This window comes from Ranitomeya imitator, chromosome 6, assembly GCF_032444005.1.
Source record: "Ranitomeya imitator isolate aRanImi1 chromosome 6, aRanImi1.pri, whole genome shotgun sequence".
NCBI classification, from domain to species: domain Eukaryota; kingdom Metazoa; phylum Chordata; class Amphibia; order Anura; family Dendrobatidae; genus Ranitomeya; species Ranitomeya imitator.
In genome coordinates this window covers 62,617,665-62,635,727 of record NC_091287.1, presented here as the reverse complement: position 1 = coordinate 62,635,727, position 18,063 = coordinate 62,617,665, and the positions used below count along the sequence as shown (strand labels likewise).

The following is an 18,063-nucleotide window of genomic DNA, read 5'->3' as shown; positions in this document are numbered from 1 at the left end:
TGTGTGTGAGAAGAAAAAAATCTAATCATGTATATATGGGACTTCCGCTGCAATGCCTTGCGACATATGGACACACGTTCCATACGTCGTGCACTGGATGCGTCGGTAATTGGCGGACAGTCGTCACAAAAAACGTTCAATATAACTTTTTTTGTGCGACGGGTCCGCCATTTTCGACCACGCATGCGCGGCTGAAACTTCACCCCCACCTCACCGCAGAATGGGCAGCAGATGCGTCCATCCGCTGCCCACGTCGTGCAGAGAATTCACAACGTCCGTCGGTACGTCAGCCCGACGCATTGCGACGGGCCCGTACCGACGGAAATGTGAAAGAGGCCTTAGCGGTGACTAATGGCTGCCTGCACCACAAAGATGAAACATTTTCTACCTGTAGATGCTGCCCCAGATAAGCAGGCAGGTGGGATTATAACCCTATATCTGTAGGTAAAAAGCATTTCTGGACCTGACAGGTTTCTTTACCGCTTCAGTCCCAAAGCCAGTTTTCACCTTCCTGACCAGGCTAAATTTTTACAATTCTTACCAGTGTCACTTTATGTGGTGATAACTCTGGAACGCTTCAACTGATCCCACTAATTCTGAAACTATTTTTTCGAGACACATAGTACTTCATGATTGTGGTAAAAAAATTTTTTTTAGATATGACTTGTGTGAAAAAAAAACAAATTTGGTGAGAATTTTGCAATTTTCCAACTTTCATTTTTATGCCCTTAAATCAAAGAGTTGTGTCACACAAAATAGTTAATAAGTAAGATTTCCCACAGGTCTATTTTACATCCGCATAATTTTAGCAAAAAAAAAGAAAAAAAGTAGGAGGCTATAAGGGTTAAAAGTTACCCAGGAATTTCTTTTTTCAACAAAATTTACATAACCAATTTTTTTAGGGACCACATCATAATTGAAGTGACTGAGGGGTCTACATGACAGAAAATAACCAAAAGTGACACTTCTAAAAATTGAACCCTTCAAGGTGCTCAAAACCACAATTAATTAGCCTATTAACCCTTCAGGTGCGTCACAAGAATTTTTAGAATGTGGAAGGGGAAAAAAAGAACATTTACTTTTTTTTCTTTTGTGCAATTTCTCCTGAGCATGCCGATACCTCATATTTGGGGGAAAACCACTGTTTCGGTGCATGGAAAGGCTCGGAAGGGAAGGAGAGCAATTTAACTTTTTTAATACAAAATTTCCTTGAATAATTAGTGAATGCCATGTTGCGTGCAATTCCACAAATTTCTTCTTTTTACCATGTTCACTAAATGCTAAAACTGACCTGATATTATGATTCTCCAGGTCACTAGGAGTTCACAAACACCAAACATGCATATCTTTTGCACGCTGCGCTGACGTTATTATTGATACAATTTTGGTATAGATACGATGTTATTGCAATGCAGCGGCGATAAAAAAAAACAACCCCCCACCCCCCCTAATTCTGGCACAACCACAGAAGTCTGAGACATGCTGTAAGGCTACGTTCACATTTGCGTTGTGCGGTGCTGCGTCGGCGACGCAACGCACAACGCAAACAAGAACGCATGCAAAACGCATCATTTTGTGACGCATGCGTCCTTTTTTGGCATGATTTTGGACGCAAAAAAAATGCAACTTGCTGCGTCCTCTGCGCCCTGACGCTTGCGCCAAAAAAGACGCATGCATCAGAAAGCGCATGTCCATGCGCCCCCATGTTAAATATAGGGGCGCATGACGCACGGGTCGCCGCGGCTGCGCCCGGCGCAGCCCTGCAAAATGCTAATGTGAACGTAGCCTAAGAGAGTGTTAAATGCCGCTGTCAGGGATTGAAAGCGGCATTTAACTAGTTAATAACTGTGGGTGGATCGTGATTCCACCCGTGGTTGTTGCGGGCACATGTCAGCTGTATAGGTGAGCTGTCAAGTGCCCGGAAAGGTTCGGCCTCAGCACCGGAGCTTGCACCAAAAAGGGGGATTCCAACATGTGCGTATTTGCGTGATTTTCATCTTTAAAAAAAACAAAAAAAAAAAAACAACGTTTGTCAGGCTGCCTAGAGAGCTGCAGAATCATTATATAAAAGACTATTGTTGTCATGCCCATTCTATGAAAGATTATTCCTATCTGGTGACTAAAAAGTACATGGTACTTGAATAATATGATTACAGTCATTTTCATGGACTCTTCAAGCTTTTATTATCACGTGAAATTCTTTTCTTTTGAAACCTCAATAAAAATGTGCAAAAAAAAAAAAAAAAAACTGCTCCGTTTTTATAATATTGTAGACTATTACATATTATTCATGTTTACATACTTTTATTTTTTACATTTTCATATACGTTATATCTTTTCCCTGCAGAAAACAAGTTGCAGAAAACAAGTTACATGAACACCTGACACGCTTTCTTCCTGTCAAAAAAAAAAAAAACTGATGCAAAGTATATATTACACAAATTGGACACGGCTACTTCTTGCATCAGTTTTATTTTTGCTTACAATATAAAAATGTGTAGTTTTCAAAAGTTACAAAAGGCTGGGGGTAAAACAGGCTTATAGGTACCCATCACAAACATGGAACTATCTTCTCTGCCTGCTGTCATAACATGGAGGAAAATCTGTTTCCAGAGCATGTTGTGTACATGAGTCTCGGGATCAGATTCCTATACTGAATGCATGACAATTAGGCCCAAATCAGACATGCCGAACACGGACTGTGCTTGGATCGTAACACAGAGCACAATGGGCGGATCTCTGACCCAACTGTCTCATGATAGAAAGTCACGGTTGAGACAGGTATTGTGATCCATCCACAGTCCATGTACCGCACATATGTGAATTCGGTCTTAATCAAGCAGAGGCTAAAGACCTTTAAGTGCTTGTTGCCCCAAAGAGTAAAATATTGTGGGGAAACCTTCATAAAAGGAACTGTTACTTCTCAAAGAAGTGTGAAACCACACATTATATACCCCATTGGCTTATAGGAGTTTACTGAAGACCCTGTCAAAGCAGAAAAACTCCCCCAGTAATGGATTTTTTCATCTTTTAATGAGAACATAGAAAAAACAAAACCAAAGCTTACCTTAAAAACAGAGGCGCGTACTTCAGCAGAGTTAATATCAGCAGCAAGATCGCCAATGAGTTTCTTAATAAAATCTGCCAAGATTAATGGCGGAATTATCTCCCAATATTTAGCAGTAATTTTACAGACCCCCAAAACTCCAGTAGATCGCACATTGGGTGACTGATCTTCTAAAAGGTTCTGTAAATGGCAAAATGAAGATTAATATATAGATTTAATTTTTCCATTCCTTAACCTTAACTCTATTGGTGCAATAGTGTTCAGAAACTTACAAAGAGTTCTTCAAACTGCTTCTGGATATTATTATCCATTTCTTCATGGCTCATACAGGGATCCCGCAGAGGAAAGGCTTCGACATACAACAAAGCAGCGTTGTTTCGAACATGTGCATTTCTTGCCTATTTCCAAGATGCAACACATTTTAATTCATGATAAAAGTTAAAAAAAAATAATAAATAATGCAAACTTAATGTCCAACAATGAGAGGGTTTAGACGTACAAATGTCTTACTCTATACATAATATTCCTCAAATAAAATTTAAAACATTTAAAAGGGGTTGCCTCAACATTGCTTTCCAGGAGCGCAAAACTCCATTGCCTCCCAGCATCCTTCTTGAAGGGGACAGTGCGCTCCTTATTGACAGACTAGATAAGCAGCGTGGAGGAGCCGCTGACCCAAACTGTGCATCCTCCAATGCCGGGAGCAGAGGCAGCGTTGCCTTCGTAGTGTCAGAGGAGAGCAGGGCCCTAAACCTGATCGGATTCAGCACGATTTAGATCAGTCCTTACAGGCTATATAGCAAAGTGCCCATAAGCAATGTGCTCCTTGCCTAGGAGATCAGCCACCACTTACAGACTACAGAGGTGGTCGACAATGAGCAGTAAACATTAGAATTAAAAATCCCCCCATTCTTTAGATCAGAGAGGATGTTTAATAAGAAGTTGCTTGGTCTTACAAGTAAAATTGCATTCATTTACAGGAATTAAACAATTTGCTGCATAATTTTTAAAACTGAAGTAAAGCCAACGTAAATTAGGTGCAATCTGATGTGCTCCGCTGCTATATTGTATGAAATGTTCTGGAACTTTGCAACAGAGGTAAACTCAACCTGGATATTGTTACTGCCACAAATGGTACAGATGCGGATCCCCTTTCTGGGACAAATACCTGACTCCAGAATAGGGGTTCACAGACCCTTGTGTCATCTGGTGTGAAGGCTTCTAACATGCCTGACTGTTTCCATGACTCCCATAGAAGTGAAAGCAGTGGACATGTATGCAGCAACCGATGGTCTCCTCACCGGCAGAAAAGGCAAAGTGGGGAAATTGTAGGCGATGATGGCTAGGGTCATCACAGCACCTTGCTCACAACCTGATGTTAAGAATGGGGCAATGGGAAATGGTGTCACATCATTCCCCATTGTCAAAACTGTAATGTTCAGTACTTTGCCTTCACCAAAAACCCTTAAAACTATATATAAAAAAAAAAGTTAAAAAGGAAAAAAAAAAAGAATGAAAATTCACCTTTAATCCTCTCCACAGGATGGGCTGGTACAGTCTATACAGCATCTCCTCTGTTCCTTGACGCAGCTTTTGCTGATGAAAATAGCTTAGTATCTGCGAAAAAAGAAATGCAACCTTATAATATGGGCCGACTGAATGACAGGAAACAACGAGCCTGTGTACAGCTTACGAAGGATGCATGACAAGAATCACACCTCAACATGCTCTACTGTAATAAGCCCCTTCCTGATAGATGACGCTCTGGTACACGTGTCGGGTGCAGGAGTACGGAGTGGCCTCGCACCATACCCGTGGCATGCCAGCTGTGATGGACAGCCAGGATATGGCTGTAACAAGTGACCGCAGCTAGCGTCCATCACTGCCGCTTAACCATTTAAATGTCGCTGTCCATCACTAGCATGTGCACTGGCTCCTATCGGCCCCATGTAACGTGATCGCAGGTGGCCAATTGTTTATCATGGCACTCAGGGGCTTCCTGACGGCCTCCATAGCTGCCATCTCGTGACTGGCCTTCATAGAAAGTAACTTTGTCTAAACACTGCAATATACAGAACAAGCAAACAAATGTCCTCTTCTCACATAAGGATGAAAAACTGAGAAAAAGTAAAATAAAAATAAAGTTTTAAAAAAAAAAAAATTATGTATATACAGCTCTGGCAAAAATTAAGAGACCACTGCAAAATGTTCAGTTTGTCTGATTTTTCTCTTTATAGTTAAATTTTTGAGTAAAATTTCAATTGTTCTTTTATTCTATAAACTACTGACAACATGTCTCCGATGTTCCAAGCAATACATTTTGTATTTATTTTTATGAAAATGAGAGATGGTCAAAATAACAAAAAAATGCATTGCTTGCAGACCTCAAATAATGCAATGGGGTTCAGGTCTGGAGATTGGGCTGGCCATGGACGAGATTTGATGTGGTGATCCTTCATCCACACCTTGATTGACCTTGCTGTGTGGCATGGCGCCTTGTCCTGCTGGAATAACCAGTCCTCAGAGTTGGGGAACATTGCCTGAGCAGAAGGAATCAACTGTTTTTCCACGATAACCTTTCATACGTCCTTTGTAAAGAACAACCTGCCCAATTCCAGCCGTGCTGAAGCATCCACAGATCATCACCGATCCTCCACCAAATGTCACAGTGGGTGCAAGACACTGTGGCTTGTACGCCTCTCCAGGTTATGATCTTTGGCAAACTTTAACAATCATGGTTATTCCACAAAATATTGATTTCTGAGCTCTTCCAGAGATAAAACATTAGTATTGTTGTTTCTAAATGATTATGAACTTCTTTTCTTTGCATTATTTGTGGTCTGCAAGCAATGCATTTTTTGTTATTTTGACCATTTCTCGTTTTCAGAAAATAAATACAAAATATATGGCTTGGAACTTCGGAGCCATGTCAGTAGTTTACAGAATACAAGAACAATTTTCATTGAACGCAAAAATATACCTATAAAGAGAAAAATTAGACAAATGAACATTCTGCAGTGGTCTCAATTTTTGCCAGAGCATGTTATATATATAAGAAAGGGGGAGTTGAGTCAAATAGTCAGAAAAAAAAATTGTAATATATATATATATATATATATATATATATATATATATATATATATGTATATATATACATATATATACATATATATATATATTATATATATATATATATATATACACACACATACAGGTCCTTCTCAAAAAATTAGCATATAGTGTTAAATTTCATTATTTACCATAATGTAATGATTACAATTACACTTTCATATATTATAGATTCATTATCCACCAACTGAAATTTGTCAGGTCTTTTATTGTTTTAATACTGATGATTTTGGCATACAACTCCTGATAACCCAAAAAACCTGTCTCAATAAATAAGCATATCAAGAAAAGGTTCTCTAAACGACCTATTACCCTAATCTTCTGAATCAACTAATTAACTCTAAACACATGCAAAAGATACCTGAGGCTTTTATAAACTCCCTGCCTGGTTCATTACTCAAAACCCCCATCATGGGTAAGACTAGCGACCTGACAGATGTCAAGAAGGCCATCATTGACACCCTCAAGCAAGAGGGTAAGACCCAGAAAGAAATTTCTCAACAAATAGGCTGTTCCCAGAGTGCTGTATCAAGGCACCTCAATGGTAAGTCTGTTGGAAGGAAACAATGTGGCAGAAAACGCTGTACAACGAGAAGAGGAGACCGGACCCTGAGGAAGATTGTGGAGAAGGACCGATTCCAGACCTTGGGGAACCTGAGGAAGCAGTGGACTGAGTCTGGTGTGGAAACATCCAGAGCCACCGTGCACAGGCGTGTGCAGGAAATGGGCTACAGGTGCCGTATTCCCCAGGTAAAGCCACTTTTGAGCTACAGAGAAGCAGCACTGGACTGTTGCTAAGTGGTCCCAAGTACTTTTTTCTGATGAAAGCAAATTTTGCATGTCATTCGGAAATCAAGGTGCCAGAGTCTGGAGGAAGACTGGGGAGAAGGAAATGCCAAAATGCCTGAAGTCCAGTGTCAAGTACCCACAGTCAGTGATGGTGTGGGGTGCCATGTCAGCTGCTGGTGTTGGTCCACTGTGTTTCATCAAGGGCAGGGTCAATGCAGCTAGCTATCAGGAGATTTTGGAGCACTTCATGCTTCCATCGGCTGAAATGCTTTATGGAGATGAAGATTTCATTTTTCAGCACGACCTGGCACCTGCTCACAGTGCCAAAACCACTGGTAAATGGTTTACTGACCATGGTATTACTGTGCTCAATTGGCCTGCCAACTCTCCTGACCTGAACCCCACAGAGAATCTGTGGGATATTGTGAAGAGAAAGTTGAGAGACGCAAGACCCAACACTCTGGATGAGCTTAAGGCCGCTATTGAAGCATCCTGGGCCTCCATAACATCTCAGCAGTGTCACAGGCTGATTGCCTCCATGCCATGCCGCATTGAAGCAGTCATTTCTGCCAAAGGATTCCCGACCAAGTATTGAGTGCATAACTGAACATTATTATTTGATGGTTTTTTTGTTTGTTATTAAAAAACACTTTTATTTGATTGGATGGGTGAAATATGCTAATTTATTGAGACAGGTTTTTTGGGTTATCAGGAGTTGTATGCCAAAATCATCAGTATTAAAACAATAAAAGACCTGACAAATTTCAGTTGGTGGATAATGAATCTATAATATATGAAAGTTTAATTGTAATCATTACATTATGGTAACTAATGAAATTTAACACTATATGCTAATTTTTTGAGAAGGACCTATATATATATATATATATATATATATATATATATATATATATATATACATACATATATATATATATATATATATATATATATATATATATATATATATACACACACACACACACACTATTTGACTCAACTCCCCCTTTCTTATTACAGGAACGGAGGGTGTGAAGAAGAAAGGGGGGGGGGGGGGGGATAAATAAAAAACATTTTGGAGTCTCAATGGTAAAAGGCAGTAATAAAGAAAATATAAAAAAACAAAATTATTGCTGAGGAACCGCGTTAAAAAAATTGCAATAAAAAGCTATCAAAATGGTGTATCTACAGGTCCATTGACAGAAAAATAATGACCGTATATACTCGAGTATAAGCCAAGGCACCTACTTTTGCCATGGAAAACTGGGTAAGCTTATTGACTCGAGTATAAGCCGGGTATGCATTGTCCCCTGATCCCTGTCTGTATGCCTCCCCGTCCAGTCCCTGCATGCATGCCTCCCCGTCCAGTCCCTGCATGCATGCCTCCCTCTTCCCTGTCCTGGTATGAATGCTTCACCGTCCCTGAATGCCTCCCCTGTTCTGTCTGTATGCATGCCTCCTTATTCCCTATCCGTGTGTGCATGTTTCCTATTGAAAAAAACAAACAAAAAAACATCATACTTGCCTAGCTACGCGCCCTCGGTGCTGGCACTGCATCTCGTTCCAGCTGCTGGCACCTGCAGCTTTTCCTGTGCTCAGCGGTCACGTGGTACCGCTCATTATGGTGATGAATATGCGCTCCACCCCTATGGGAGTGTAGACGCGTCCATATTCATCACCTTAATGAGCAGTAGCATGTGACCGCTGAGCACAGGAAATTCTGCAGGCGCCGGCGGCTGGAACGAGATGCAGTGCCAGCACCGAGGGCACGCAGGTAGGTGAGTATCATGTGTGCACCAGCGACTGCTGCTACGCCGCCTCCCCCGCCGGCCTTCTGTACCGTGACTCGTGTATAAGCCGATGAAGGGGGGGTTCGTTTTTAGCACACAAAAAATTGCTGAAAAACTCGGCTTATACACGAGTATATACAGTAAGTTGTGGATCTCAGAAAGAGCTATACATTTTAACTACTTCTAAAAACACAACTATGTAAGTTTGGTATCTCTGACCTGAAGAATCCTATTAACATAGTAACATAGTAACATAGTTAGTAAGGCCGAAAAAAGACATTTGTCCATCCAGTTCAGCCTATATTCCGTCATAATAAATCCCCAGATCTACGTCCTTTTACAGAACCTAATAATTGTATGATACAATATTGTTCTGCTCCAGGAAGACATCCAGGCCTCTCTTGAACCCCTCGACTGAGTTCGCCATCACCACCTCCTCAGGCAAGCAATTCCAGATTCTCACTGCCCTAACAGTAAAGAATCCTCTTCTATGTTGGTGGAAAAACCTTCTCTCCTCCAGACGCAAAGAATGCCCCCTTGTGCCCGTCACCTTCCTTGGTATAAACAGATCCTCAGCGAGATATTTGTATTGTCCCCTTATATACTTATACATGGTTATTAGATCGCCCCTCAGTCGTCTTTTTTCTAGACTAAATAATCCTAATTTCGCTAATCTATCTGGGTATTGTAGTTCTCCCATCCCCTTTATTAATTTTGTTGCCCTCCTTTGTACTCTCTCTAGTTCCATTATATCCTTCCTGAGCACCGGTGCCCAAAACTGGACACAGTACTCCATGTGCGGTCTAACTAGGGATTTGTACAGAGGCAGTATAATGCTCTCATCATGTGTATCCAGACCTCTTTTAATGCACCCCATGATCCTGTTTGCCTTGGCAGCTGCTGCCTGGCACTGGCTGCTCCAGGTAAGTTTATCATTAACTAGGATCCCCAAGTCCTTCTCCCTGTCAGATTTACCCAGTGGTTTCCCGTTCAGTGTGTAATGGTGATATTGATTCCTTCTTCCCATGTGTATAACCTTACATTTATCATTGTTAAACCTCATCTGCCACCTTTCAGCCCAAGTTTCCAACTTATCCAGATCCATCTGTAGCAGAATACTATCTTCTCTTGTATTAACTGCTTTACATAGTTTTGTATCATCTGCAAATATCGATATTTTACTGTGTAAACCTTCTACCAGATCATTAATGAATATGTTGAAGAGAACAGGTCCCAATACTGACCCCTGCGGTACCCCACTGGTCACAGCGACCCAGTTAGAGACTATACCATTTATAACCACCCTCTGCTTTCTATCACTAAGCCAGTTACTAACCCATTTACACACATTTTCCCCCAGACCAAGCATTCTCATTTTGTGTACCAACCTCTTGTGCGGCACGGTATCAAACGCTTTGGAAAAATCGAGATATACCACGTCCAATGACTCACCGTGGTCCAGCCTATAGCTTACCTCTTCATAAAAATTGATTAGATTGGTTTGACAGGAGCGATTTCTCATAAACCCATGCTGATATGGAGTTAAACAGTTATTCTCATTGAGATAATCCAGAATAACATCCCTCAGAAACCCTTCAAATATTTTACCAACAATAGAGGTTAGACTTACTGGCCTATAATTTCCAGGTTCACTTTTAGAGCCCTTTTTGAATATTGGCACCACATTTGCTATGCGCCAGTCCTGCGGAACAGACCCTGTCGCTATAGAGTCCCTAAAAATAAGAAATAATGGTTTATCTATTACATTACTTAGTTCCCTTAGTACTCGTGGGTGTATGCCATCCGGACCCGGAGATTTATCTATTTTAATCTTATTTAGCCGGTTTCGCACCTCTTCTTGGGTTAGATTGGTGACCCTTAATATAGGGTTTTCATTGTTTCTTGGGATTTCACCTAGCATTTCATTTTCCACCGTGAATACCGTGGAGAAGAAGGTGTTTAATATGTTAGCTTTTTCCTCGTCATCTACAACCATTCTTTCCTCACTATTTTTTAAGGGGCCTACATTTTCAGTTTTTATTCTTTTACTATTGATATAGTTGAAGAACAGTTTGGGATTAGTTTTACTCTCCTTAGCAATGTGCTTCTCTGTTTCCTTTTTGGCAGCTTTAATTAGTTTTTTAGATAAAGTATTTTTCTCCCTATAGTTTTTTAGAGCTTCAATGGTGCCATCCTGCTTTAGTAGTGCAAATGCTTTCTTTTTACGGTTAATTGCCTGTCTTACTTCTTTGTTTAGCCACATTGGGTTTTTCCTATTTCTAGTCCTTTTATTCCCACAAGGTATAAACCGCTTACACTGCCTATTTAGGATGTTCTTAAACATTTCCCATTTATTATCTGTATTCTCATTTCTGAGGATATTGTCCCAGTCTACCAGATTAAGGGCATCTCTAAGCTGGTCAAACTTTGCCTTCCTAAAGTTCAGTGTTTTTGTGACTCCCTGACAAGTCCTCCTAGTGAAAGACAGGTGAAACTGTACAATATTGTGGTCGCTATTTCCTAGATGCCCAACCACCTGCAGATTTGTTATTCTGTCAGGTCTATTAGATAGTATTAGGTCTAAAAGTGCTGCTCCTCTGGTTGGATTCTGCACCAATTGTGAAAGATAATTTTTCTTGGTTATTAGCAGAAACCTGTTGCCTTTATGGGTTTCACAGGTTTCTGTTTCCCAGTTAATATCCGGGTAGTTAAAGTCCCCCATAACCAGGACCTCATTATGGGTTGCAGCTTCATCTATCTGCTTTAGAAGTAGACTTTCCATGCTTTCTGTTATATTTGGGGGTTTGTAACAGACCCCAATGAGAATTTTGTTACCATTTTTCCCTCCATGAATTTCAACCCATATGGACTCGACATCTTCATTCCCTTCGCTAATATCCTCCCTTAAAGTGGACTTTAGACAAGACTTTACATAGAGACAAACCCCTCCTCCTCTCCGATTTTTACGATCCTTTCTAAACAGACTGTAACCCTGTAAGTTAACTGCCCAGTCATAGCTTTCATCTAACCATGTCTCGGTTATTCCCACTATGTCAAAGTTACCTGTAGATATTTCTGCTTCTAGTTCTTCCATCTTGTTTGTCAGGCTTCTGGCGTTTGCGAGCATGCAGTTTAGAGGATTTTGTTTTGTTCCAATCTCCTCACTGTGGATTGTTTTAAAAATGTTCTTACCTCCCTTCTGAGTATGTTTTCCTGGGTCGTCTTTGTACGAGTCTAATGTTTTTCTTCCCGTCCCCTCTTCTTCTAGTTTAACGCCCTCCTGATGAGTGTAGCGAGTCTTCTGGCAAATGTGTGTTTCCCAGGTTTGTTGAGGTGTAGTCCGTCTCTGGCGAGGAGTCCATCATACCAGTAATTCACACCGTGGTCCAGGAATCCAAATCCTTGTTGTCTGCACCATCGTCTTAGCCAATTGTTTGCATCAAGGATCCTGTTCCATCTCCTGGTGCCATGCCCATCTACTGGAAGGATAGAAGAAAAAACTACCTGTGCATCCAGTTCCTTTACTTTCTTCCCCAACTCTTCAAAGTCCTTGCAGATTGTCGGTAGGTCCTTCCTTGCCGAGTCATTGGTGCCAACATGTATCAGAAGAAATGGGTGGACGTCCTTGGAGCTGAAGAGCTTTGGTATCCTATCGGTCACATCCTTGATCATCGCACCTGGAAGGCAGCATACTTCTCTTGCAGTTATGTCCGGTCTGCAGATGGCTGCTTCTGTGCCTCTCAGTAGTGAGTCTCCCACCACCACCACTCTTCGTTGCTTCTTGGCTGTACTTTTTGCTGTGTGCCCTTTTCTTTTTTGCTTGCTGGTATTGCTTCATTCTTAGGTGTGCCATCTTCATCCTCTACAAAGATTTGATATCGGTTCTTCAGTTGTGTGGTTGGTGATTTCTCCATGGTCTTCTTGCTTCTTTTGGTCACATGCTTCCACTCATCTGCTTTTGGAGGTTCTCTGACACTTTTTGCACCTTCTGTGACCAGTAGAGATGCTTCTGTTCTGTCTAGAAAGTCTTCATTCTCTTTGATGAGTTTCAAAGTTGCTATTCTTTCTTCCAGACCCCGTACCTTTTCTTCTAAAAGGGCCACTAGTCTACACTTCTGACAGGTGAAATTGGATTCTTCTTCTGGTCGATCTGTGAACATGTAGCACATGCTGCAGCTCACCATGTAGGTTGTCAAATCTGCCATGTTGCTCCTAGATCCTGCTGACTTGCTGTGTGTTTTCCTTCTTGTGTAATCTACTCAGCCAAGCTCTCTTGCAATAATGTCCTACGGCGCGCGGTTTGGTGATGCTTTCGAAGCAGCTGGTCCCGGCTGTACCCAACGATCTTCTAGCTTAGGGAGACTTCGCTTCTCCCAGAAGGCACCTGGAATATGCAAATTAGCCTCCTGAAGCTTGAATCCCTGGTTTGGTGAGGCTTTCGAAGCAGCTGGTCCCGGCTGTACCCAACGATCTTCTAGCTTAGGGAGACTTCGCTTCTCCCAGAAGGCACCTGGAATATGCAAATTAGCCTCCTGAAGCTTGAATCCCTGGTTTGGTGATGCTTTCGAAGCAGCTGGTCCCGGCTGTACCCAACGATCTTCTAGCTTAGGGAGACTTCGCTTCTCCCAGAAGGCACCTGGAATATGCAAATTAGCCTCCTGAAGCTTGAATCCCTGGTTTGGTGATGCTTTCGAAGCAGCTGGTCCCGGCTGTACCCAACGATCTTCTAGCTTAGGGAGACTTCGCTTCTCCCAGAAGGCACCTGGAATATGCAAATTAGCCTCCTGAAGCTTGAATCCCTGGTTTGGTGAGGCTTTCGAAGCAGCTGGTCCCGGCTGTACACAACGATCTTCTAGCTTAGGGAGACTTCGCTTCTCCCAGAAGGCACCTGGAATATGCAAATTAGCCTCCTGAAGCTTGAATCCCTGGTTTGGTGAGCTTTCGAAGCAGCTGGTCCCGGCTGTACCCAACGATCTTCTAGCTTAGGGAGACTTCGCTTCTCCCAGAAGGCACCTGGAATATGCAAATTAGCCTCCTGAAGCTTGAATCCCTGGTTTGGTGATGCTTTCGAAGCAGCTGGTCCCGGCTGTACCCAACGATCTTCTAGCTTAGGGAGACTTCGCTTCTCCCAGAAGGCACCTGGAATATGCAAATTAGCCTCCTGAAGCTTGAATCCCTGGTTTGGTGATGCTTTCGAAGCAGCTGGTCCCGGCTGTACCCAACGATCTTCTAGCTTAGGGAGACTTCGCTTCTCCCAGAAGGCACCTGGAATATGCAAATTAGCCTCCTGAAGCTTGAATCCCTGGTTTATTGGCAGGTAAATATCGCACAAAGAACGCCGTAAAAACATACCCCGCAAATAATGGTGAAAAACAGGATTTTTGGTTGCTTACCGTAAAATCTGTTTCTTGAAGCCTCCATTGGGGGACACAGGAACCATGGGTGTATGCTGCTGCCACTAGGAGGCTGACACTATGCAAATAACAAAATTAGCTCCTCCTCTGCAGTGTACACCCCACCGATTGGCATTAAACTCTTCAGTTAGTGAGAAAGCAGTAGGAGAAAGAACAAGGTTGAAAAACCATAACCACAAACTTGAGAACTGTAAACGTTAGAACAGTCAGAGAACATATAACAAAAACATTGGGAGGGTGCTGTGTCCCCCAATGGAGGCTTCAAGAAACAGATTTTACGGTAAGCAACCAAAAATCCTGTTTTCTTTATCGCCTCTCATTGGGGGACACAGGAACCATGGGACGTCCCAAAGCAGTCCCAAGGGCGGGAAAAACAGACTTCCATCAGGTCAGAGGACTCACCACTGCCGCCTGCAGGATCCTTCTGCCTAGGCTGGCGTCCGCCGATGCGTAGGTATGGACCTTGTAAAATTTGGCGAACGTGTGGATGGAAGACCAAGTTGCCGTTTTGCACAGCTGTAGGGCGGAAGCCCTGTGGTGCACCGCCCAGGAGGCGCCGACTGCCCGGGTAGAGTGAGCCTTAATCCCAGGAGGGGGCACTCTGTTCTTGACCCGGTAAGCCTCCAAGATTGCCATTCTGATCCATCGAGCAATAGTCGCTTTAGAAGCCGGCTGGCCTCTGCGCGTGCCATCAGGAATGACGAAAAAGGAATCCGTCTTCCGGAAAGTGGACGTTCTGTCCAGATAGATCCTCACAGCCCTGACAAGATCCAGCTTGTTCAATGATCGCTCCAGAGGATGAGTCGGAGCTGGACAAAAGGAAGGTAGAACGATGTCCTCGTTGAGGTGGAAACCACCTTAGGAAGAAAAGAAGGAGGGGGCCGGAAGACCACCTTGTCCTGGTGAATGACCAAAAACGGAGGACGGCAAGACAGGGCCGCCAGCTCGGAAACGCGGCGAATGGACGTGATGGCCACAAGAAAGGCTACCTTCCATGATAAAACTGATAGAGGAATCTCCCTAAGAGGTTCAAAGGGAGAAACCTTCAGAACGTCCAGTACCAGGTTTAGGTCCCATGCCTCCACAGGGGCCCTGTACGGCGGGACGGCGTGGGCTACCCCCTGAAAGAAGGTCTTAACCTGTGGCCGAGAGGCCAAGGTCTTCTGAAAGAGGATGGAAAGCGCAGAGACCTGACCCTTCAGAGAACTAAGAGCCAGGCCCGAATCCAGTCCTGCCTGAAGGAAGGCCAAAAGAGAAGGCAGGGAAAAAACCATAGGCGGAAGGCGGTTGGACTCGCACCACCGGAAGTAGGTCTTCCAGGTGCGGTAGTAGATCCTGGAAGACGAAGGCTTCCGAGCCTGAATCATGGTGTGAATCACCCGGTCCGAAAGGCCAGACGCTCTCAGAACCGCGGTCTCAACAGCCACGCCGTTAAACTGAGCGACCGAGAATTCGGGTGGCAGATCGGACCCTGGGACAGCAGATCGGGCCTGTCTGGAAGGCGCCAGGGAGCGTCCGCGAGAAGGTTGACGAGCTCCGCGAACCAAGCTCTCCTGGGCCAATCCGGGGCGATCAGGATGACCGGCACCCCTTCCGCTTTGATCTTCTTCAACAGTTTGGGAAGTAATGGAAGGGGTGGGAACAGGTAGGGCAGCTCGAACTGTGACCAAGGAATGGCCAGAGCATCGACGCCCACTGCGAGAGGATCGCGGGACCTGGAGATGAACTGCGGAACCTTCCTGTTGACTCGGGACGCCGTGAGATCCACATCCGGAGTTCCCCATCGAAGACAAATCTGATGGAAGACCTCCGGATGTAAGGACCATTCCCCTGCCGCGAGGCCCTCGCGGCTGAGGAAGTCGGCGGCCCAGTTTTCCACGCCGGGGATATGCACCGCGGATATCACCGGAACCGTTGCCTCTGCCCAAAAGAGGATCTTGGATACCTCGGCAAGGGCCAAGGAGCTCCGAGTCCCCCCCTGATGGTTGACATATGCCACAGCCGTGGCGTTGTCCGTCTGGATCCGGACTGGAAGGCCCCTGAGAATCCTTTCCCAGTGGCGGAGGGACAGGAAGATGGCCCGAATTTCGAGGACGTTGATCGGCAGAGATGACTCCTGCAGCGACCAGCGGCCCTGGACCGTCAGGTGGCGAAAAACCGCACCCCAGCCGAGCAGGCTGGCGTCCGTTGTTACCACCTGCCAGTGAACTGGAAGGAAGGACCTGCCCTGGGAGATGAGAGGTGACGTCAGCCACCAGTTGAGAGACCGCCTGACCCGAAAGGAGAGTTTGATCGGTCGATCCAGGGAGAAGACCGACCTGTCCCACTGAGACAGAATGGCTTGCTGAAGGGGTCGCGAATGGAATTGGGCGAAGGGAATCGCTTCCAATGTAGCTACCATCCTCCCCAGAACCTTCATGGCCGAACGGAGGGAGGGAGGTCGAGGACCCTGGAGCAAGCGTATGTCCCGACAGAGAGTGGATCTCTTGTCTGTGGGAAGGAAGACTGTGCTCTGACGAGTATCGAAAAGCATGCCCAGAAAGATGATGCGCTGAGAAGGAATAAGGCAGGACTTCTTCCGGTTTACCACCCACCCGAAACGAGCTAAGGTGTCGAGAACAATGGACAGGCTTTCGTGGGCCTGAGCGAAGGACGGAGCCTTGATGAGGATGTCGTCGAGATATGGAAATAGGACCAGGCCTCTGACTCTCAAGATGGCCATCAGCGCCGCCATGATTTTCGTGAACACTCTTGGCGCGGTTGCGAGACCGAACGGCAGGGCGACGAACTGAAAATGATCTCGTTGCACTGCAAAGCGCAGGAAACGGTGATGTCCGGGAAATATCGGGACATGGAGGTAGGCGTCCTGGATATCTATTGAGCATAGAAACTCCTGAGCCTCCATGGAAGCAATTACTGAACGAAGGGATTCCATCCTGAAGTGTCTCAGGCGAACTCTCCTGTTCAGCAATTTGAGGTCCAGAATGGGGCGAACTTTGCCGTCTTTTTTCGGTACCACAAAAAGATTCGAGTAGAAACCCGTGAAGCGTTCCTTTTCTGGGACAGGAACGATTACCCCGGATTTGAGCAGAGAAGCGATGGCTGAGAAGAAGCCCGGAACTAGAGCGGGGTCTCTTGGAGGACGGGATTGGAAGAAACGATCCCGAGGTCGGGAAGCGAACTCTATTTTGTATCCCGAGGATACAACTTCCCTGACCCATGCGTCCTCTACTGCGGAAATCCAGACGTCCCTGAAAAGGAGAAGACGGCCGCCCAATCTGGGAGTTGGGCTGGAGTCTTGCCGAGAGTCATGCCGAGGTGGATCTTCCAGTCCTGGGCCTGGAGGATCTACCCTGGGAGAAACGAGGACGCCAGGACGGAGTGGGCCTAAAGGACACCGCCTTCTTCTCTTGACGTGCCTGTGGCCTCTGTTGCTGCTGGGAAAAGGAGTTTGACGCAGCGAAGCGACGAAAAGGCCGAAACTGTCGTCTAGGAGGAGGGCGACGAGGCTTAGCCTGGGGGAGAAGAGAACTTGTACCCCCGGTGGCGTCCTTAATTATTTGGTCCAGCTGGGAACCAAAGAGGCGAGAGCCCTGGAAGGGCAGACTAGTGAGGGACTTTTTGGAGGACAAGTCCGCCTGCCAGGCCTTGAGCCAAACGGTCCGGCGGATGGCAACGGCATTGCTGGAAGCTTGAGCCGCACAAGACGCGGCATCCAGAGAGGCGGAAACCAGATATTCACCAGCATGGGAAATCTGGTTGGCAAGTTCCGCTAATTGCGCGGGAGGTGCCCCATCCAGGATACCCCGCCGAAGATCTTTGGCCCATTTTGAGATGGATTTTGAAGCCCAAGTGGACGCAAAAGCTGGACATA

General features: G+C 44.8%; 1 protein-coding gene across 2 annotated transcripts in view; it reads right to left on the bottom strand.

Annotated features, from left to right (window-relative positions):
* Positions 1 to 18,063, bottom strand: part of NCAPG2 (non-SMC condensin II complex subunit G2) — a 110,643-nt gene that overhangs the window by 41,724 nt on the left and 50,856 nt on the right. For both annotated transcript variants that reach the window (XM_069729715.1, XM_069729717.1), the window contains exons 10-12: positions 4,592 to 4,684; positions 3,340 to 3,465; positions 3,068 to 3,247 (exon numbers count right to left, since the gene is read on the bottom strand). In XM_069729715.1, coding sequence (XP_069585816.1) covers positions 3,068 to 3,247; positions 3,340 to 3,465; positions 4,592 to 4,684 — 399 coding nt within the window. The remainder of the gene's footprint in view (positions 1 to 3,067; positions 3,248 to 3,339; positions 3,466 to 4,591; positions 4,685 to 18,063) is intronic.